The 6,404-nt window shown below is 51.4% G+C and overlaps 1 protein-coding gene across 1 annotated transcript in view; it reads right to left on the bottom strand.

Annotated features, from left to right (window-relative positions):
- LOC103082003 (elongation factor 1-alpha-like) overlaps nt 1-5,801 on the bottom strand; it is a 7,000-nt gene extending 1,199 nt beyond the window's left edge. The window contains 13 exon segments of the mRNA XM_082930864.1: nt 3,092-3,126; nt 3,129-3,197; nt 3,326-3,400; nt 3,403-3,509; nt 3,511-3,539; nt 3,701-3,957; nt 4,253-4,403; nt 4,533-4,602; nt 4,604-4,815; nt 5,314-5,339; nt 5,342-5,474; nt 5,659-5,780; nt 5,783-5,801. Of these exon segments, the coding sequence (XP_082786990.1) occupies nt 3,092-3,126; nt 3,129-3,197; nt 3,326-3,400; nt 3,403-3,509; nt 3,511-3,539; nt 3,701-3,957; nt 4,253-4,403; nt 4,533-4,602; nt 4,604-4,815; nt 5,314-5,339; nt 5,342-5,474; nt 5,659-5,780; nt 5,783-5,801 (1,305 nt within the window).
- Nucleotides 5,802-6,404: the final 603 nt, after the last annotated feature.

Raw genomic sequence — 6,404 nt, 5'->3', positions numbered from 1 at the left:
AAAGAGTGGGCCCAAGGTGGAGTGTTGTGACAGGGTAGGGTAATTTTATTCTGTACAGTAGGGGTGGTTGTTTAATATTTGAAGTTCCCTAAGTGGGACAACAGACTCTAGAGGTGGTTATTTGGCATTTGAAAGAGTAATCAGAATCCCCTCTGACCTCAGAGGTGTAGGAAACAGCATAATCACAAGTCTCAGCCGTATTTATCTCCAATCAGCACCAGAGGATGTGTTGTTTGTTGTAATGGGTATTAGTAAAGAGTGTTCACTGGTGAAGTGAGCAAAGTTGACACATGTGTTGACTAGAACTATTGTACAGGCATCTTCCTGGATGAACAGGTGAACCCAGGGGCCTTGACCCTTTGAAGTGGCAGCCAGAGCCTAAGGATTCTATCCTGCATTGAGTCATTTTCAGGGGGTTCTGTCCCCCGCTAGAAGGCTACCTGAAACCTACTGCTGGGATGTCATCCACCTGCATACCAGGTGCTCATCAGAGACTGAAAGGTCTCTGGTGGCTCAGAGACTTCATCAAACTCTACAACAGACATGTGATTGGTTTATGCCTGCTAATAGAAACATATGTGAAGGAATTGTCTGAGACTTGGTTCATTGTACCAACTGGTCTCAGGGGTGGGCGTGATATCTAACAAGTAGAGGCCTCCAATACCTGCCCACCAAGAACCTAATCACTGTGAACAAACAGGGTGCCTTAGGTCCATTTGCAACATCATGTTAAGGACTAAAGGAGGGGGCCTGGGCCAGCAGAAACGACTTCTCAGGTAAAATGCCAGAGCTCTCACTACAAGCCTGAACTGCCATAGCCATAGTTTGGTGCCAAACTCTGGTGGCTCAGCCAATTCTGGTGGTTCTTTGCTGTGCTGCACAGATAGGCTCTTGGAGTTTCTAATGAGATGAGATTCGCTCACTTACCAGCAGTGGAATTACTCCCACCCAGTGTGGAATTACTCAGTAGAGAATATGGTACTTAGAGGATTAACCGTGACACTTTTTAATTTTCTTTTCAAATTGAATTTAAGGAATCTTTAAGAAACGAGGCCAAGACCATGAGTGTTCTTGAAAATTGAGTAGATTGGCACTCAAACATTCACTTATTTCAACAAAAGTAGGTTGACGTTCACTCACGAATCAACAAATGTTTTTCAAGTACATATTAAGGACACATCTAAGTGGGAAGTTTAGTTCCTCAATCATTTTAAGCAAAGCTGTGGTTATGATTTTGAGAATTTTAAATAAAGTGTTCTAAGGACAAAAAGGACTAGCCATTTTCCACAGACCCCAGGAGGCATGAGGAATCCAACAAGTGAGCAATTTGCACTCTATCCCAGCCTGCACTGGCCTGGGTCTGGGTAGCCTTTGACACTGACAGGCTTGAGGTGCTCCAAAGCTGGTCCAGGTTCCATTAGGCAGAGTCATGCTGACAGCAGCTGGAATTTGACAGGCTTCCCGGCACTGGAGACAGGTGAGCTTTTTGATACCTGGCACAGTGACAGCTCTGATGTGTCATCCCACTATTATTTCTAGGTTTGTGCTGGGTGTGGGGTTTCCCTGGGGATTTGCACATGAAAGGAAGCCAACTTGACAGGCAGGAACAGGTAATGTTATTGATCAGTGAAAAAAAAAATAGATCACTGCACACCTGGTCTAAACCTTGGACATCAAAGTCCCAAAGTGATTAGGACTATCACTTCCTGCCCATCCCCAACATGGCTACAGAAAGGACTCCAACAGCCCTCTTAGGCCTTGGTACTTTTTAATAGCATTCTTAGTGTTTGAAGATTAATGACTTTTCCAATAGAGAACTGATTGCAATTATCATGCAGCTGATTAATTTACTTCCAGGAAGGCTGGGTGTATGTGCATGTCCTAGCACCTCCTAGCAGATGCTTCTGGGCAAGAGATCAAACTTCCATGTTTTAATTACGCCCCTGATTATCTCAGCCTGGACCTCTCCCCTCTCCAGAACAGCATCTCTTTTAGTTAGCGATCCACCGCCACTTCTCATCATAGGAGCTCCATCCTTCTAATTCCTCAGGCCAAGAACGTAAATGTCACCTTTAACCCCCTTTCCTTATATCTCACATCCAAGTTTTAGATATTTGTCAGTTTCTAAATATAGTCAGAACTTCTCACTGCTTATCTCCATCATGACTATCCTCCTGGTCCAAGTTGCCATCTTGCTTGGGTGACTGGAAATCTTCACTGCCTTGCATCTTTCATGGTCTACTTTCCACCTCTACCGTTCTCACTGCTCCCTTGCTTTATGCATTTATCACCACCTGATATTTACTTGTCTCTACACACTAAGTAGTCTAAGGGGTCACGCTAACATCTGGCACAAATTCTGCCAATATTTGATGGATGGATGAATACACCAAAGGCAGACCTCGGCGGCCTGATTCCCAGTATATGATGAATGAGCATGTAATTTAGCTTATTAAGTGCCATGAGGCGATACTCTGCTGCATCTGAAAAATGGAAAACAGAAATTAGGGAACAAAAGGTTACAGAGCTCCATTCATTCCTCACCCTCTAGGCATAGTAACCTAACCTAAGTGAACATGGTGGGCAGCAGGTTGAGCCCAAACATCCATATATAGTACCTCCCTTCTGCCTAAGAGAAATTCGCATTTACTCTTTCGGGATTCTGAATGCTAAAGCACCTAGCGCCAGGAATCGAGGACATGGTAGTGTTGGACTAACCTATTGGCACTGAGATCCCACCCTATGCCATTGTGACTACACTTTACCACATCCCCAAACAATTCTTCCTTAGGGGAAACAGGAGAAGGATAAGATAGAGCCCTGGGTTAGGAGAAGGCTGTTAGGACCTGAATGGTGTGTTCACCAACCAGAGCATAAAACTGCTTTGAAGCTCGTGAGCCTTAAGTTAGTTGATCATCTACCCAGAGGTTCCTCATTGACCTCACGTTTTCTTCCTTGGAAGAGACCATGACAGCTAGTCTAAATTTTATCATTAATTTTATTCAGTCAATACACAGAAGTATCTAATCTACATAGTGGAGGTTGCTGAGGACACTGAATTGCAGGGAGAAGGACACGCTTCATTTCTCACTGCCTTAACTGCTGACTTAGTGACCTGGCCGCAGAGGCTGTCTTCTCCAGCGCCTTGATGACGCCAGTGGCCAGTGTCTGCCTCATGTCATGCACAGCAAAACAGCCTGGAGGAGGAAGGAAGGAAGAAGAAAGAGTGAAATTTCTAGAAAGAGGCATAGAAGGAAAGGCTCCTTGGCCTCAGTCAGAGGTGCTTTCCTTCCCAGGACTCAGCAGCCATCAGTCCCTGGCTCACCTAGAGGTGGGTACTCAGAGAAGGTCTCCACACACATGGCCTGGCTGGGGACCATCTGCACTATGGCTGCGTCAGGGCCTTGGGGTTGTCCTCCAGCTTCTTGCCTGAGCGCCGGTCAATCTTTTCCCTCAGTTCAGCAAACATTCAGGAGACGTGGGCCGTGTGGCAGTCCAGCACCGGCATGGGTCTGTCCCGAGTGATTCAAGATGATCCCCTGGCGAGGGGAGGAGGATGGAATTAGAAGAGATCCGATGGCACCTGTGATCTGGAGCCAACCCTCAACCAACCTGGGGCTTCCGTTGAACTGGGATTAATTTCTAAGAAGCATTTCCATCACCACCAAGCACCAAGGCCCTTGGCTTCCTGGGCACCTACCTGCACCACAAAGCTGCTGGCCTCTATGGGGGGCTCGTTCTTGCTGTCTCTGACCACGTTGCCGTGTCAGATGTCCTTCACGGACACATTCTTTACGTTGAAGCCCACTTTGTCACCGGGCAGGGCCTCGGGCAGGGCCTCGTGGTGCATCTCCACAGACTTGACCTCAGTGGTGACGCTGCTGGGGGCAAAGGTGACCACCATGCCAGGTTTCAGGAGGCCGGTCTCCACACGGCCCAAGGGCACAGTGTCAATGCCTGTCCAATGGGATGAAGGGCAGTCAGAAAGATTCTAGACCCACCCAGTGACAACTGGCTTCTGGGGGAGTCCCTTGGTCCTGGCGCTCAAGGACCAAGGCCACCTACAAGACTAGTAGGAAGCACCAGGACCCATGACTGGCTTATTTATGCTATGTATCTATCAGATACACTGGAAACGCTGGGGACTTTGGCCCTTTACCCTACCTTAAAAGTCAGGATCTGAACCCTGGCCAGTCAGACATCAGACCTCATTCTCAGCTCCTTCATTCCTTAAGAAGCCCTGTCACCTCGCCTCCAATCTTGTACACATCTTGCAGAGGCAGCCTCAGGGGCTTGTTGACAGGGCGAGTGGGCGGGAGGACGGAATCCAGAGCTTCCAGCAGTGTCACCTGGGTGGCGTTTCCCTCCTTTCGCTCAACCTTCCAGCCTTTGAACCAGGGCATCTGTGGGAGGATGCAGAACATAGTGGAGGTGAGCCTGGGTCAGGGCTCCCGGTGCGCCCACCCCAGTAACAGGACCAGGACCGGGACCAAGACCTGCGACGCACACCTGCAGACCCGGTCCGCACTCACGTCGCTGCTGGGCTCTAGCATGTTGTCGCTGTGCCAGCCCGAGATGGGCACGAAGGCCACGGAGGCTGATCTTGATGTAGGCGCTCACTTCCTCCGTGATCTCCTGGAAGCGCGCGGCACTATAGGCGGGCTCGGTCGAGTCCATCTTGTTGATGGCCACGATCAGCTGCTTCACGCCCAAGGTGAAGGCCAGAAGCGTGGGCTCGCGGGTCTGCCCGTTCTTGGAGATGCCCGCCTCGAACTCGCCCACGCCGCCGGCCACGATAAGCACTGCATAGTCGGCCTGCAGGACATAGACACCACGGGGCCAAGGGCTTAGTTAGGGGAGGGGGCGCCGGCCGGGCTGGGAAGCCTGCTAGAGTTTCGGGCAGTCCCGGGTCCCTTGGGAAAGCTCGGGGACGGGATGCTCCCCAGAAGTTGATAAGTTCGTGGGTCCCTTGGTTACTGCTGTGCGCAGAGGTCCCGCCTCCCAGTCAAACTCTCACCTAGTCCCATAAATGAGCTTTTAGTTCCTTCCTCCCCAAGTGATCTACTTGTCTGGGCGTCAGAAAACCTGGCCCCTGCCCCAGCCTGAAAGGGGGCCCGTATCTGAGCCTCACAGAGTCTGTCCTCCTCCGGGTCTTTCAGAATTGATGATTGGCGTGGATGAGGAAAATCTTCTAAGGCTTATGATCCCCGCCTTCCCAGAGTCCCGGAAATAAGGCCTGAGTTTCCTCCCTTCCTCTGCGCCTGCCCCGCCCCCACCCGAAAGGGAGGGCCCTGGGAGCAAGGGCTGCTTTACCTGGGAGGTGCCCGTGATCATGTTCATGGGGCAGCGATGATGGTGACGTAGTACTTGCTGGTTTCAAACTTCCACAGGGAGATGTGGATGCTGATGGCACGCTCTCTCTCTCCCTTCAGTTTGTCCAACACCCGGGCGTACTTGAAGGCGCCCCTACCCATCTGGGGAGGGGTGGGGAGTGAGTAGAGCGCATTGATGGCAAGCAGACTGACCTATCCCAGGGAATTCAGTGGTGCCTTAGACCTCACAGCGCACCCTGCTGTCTGCGTTGGACGCACCGAGAAGCAGGACATCCATCTCCCCACCCCAGCTCCCACAGGCCAACACTGCGCGTGGGTGCCTTACCTCGGCTGCCTCCTTCTCAGACTTCTCGATGGTCCTCTTGTGGATCCCCCCACACTCGTAGATGAGATGCCCGGCGGTGGTGGACTTGCCGGAGTCCACGTGGCCGATGACAACGATATTATATGGGTCATCTCTTTGCCCATGGCGGCGGGTCCCTTCCTTCAGTCACTGCTAGAGGGGAGCACGGGGCGGGTGAGGCCACAGCGTGCCAGGCCTGCCTCTCTCCTCCCCTCCCCTCCACTCTGCTCCTGCCCAGCACCACCCTCCCCACTTCACAGCCTAGCCCGGAGCCTGGGACATGGTAGCGTCAACTGAAAAGTAAAAGACTTGCCAGGCTCACGCCCTGGCAAGAGTCACGATCCCAGGGCCATAGCTGGCACTTCCAAGCAGTCCTGGCCCACCCATCCTTTCTCCTGTGTGAGCCTTCCCCCCACCCTTCCTCCCATCCTTCCAATCCCCCCATCCAACCCTCACCCCCCGGCACACTTCCTGTACAAGAAACCCCAACACGCCACAGTTTGCAACTTCTCTCCTGCCCCATGCAAGTCCCTACCTCCAGAGTAAAAGAAACAAAGTGAATCCAGCAAGAGCTGCAACAGCTGTGCCTCCTGCTTTTATAAACCTAGCACTGGACCCTCCTCTGGTTCCACCCAAATCTGATACCAGAGCTGGAACTGGTTAAATAATGCCTCTCCCTACCCCCAAGCCCAGTTGCACAGACTAATTCTTGGACTGATTGAATATAT

This window comes from Lipotes vexillifer, unplaced genomic scaffold (genome assembly GCF_000442215.2).
Source record: "Lipotes vexillifer unplaced genomic scaffold, Lipotes_vexillifer_v1.1 scaffold536, whole genome shotgun sequence".
Classification (NCBI taxonomy): domain Eukaryota; kingdom Metazoa; phylum Chordata; class Mammalia; order Artiodactyla; family Lipotidae; genus Lipotes; species Lipotes vexillifer.
Note: the sequence above shows the minus strand (reverse complement) of the source record. Positions and strands in the feature narration are given on the sequence as shown.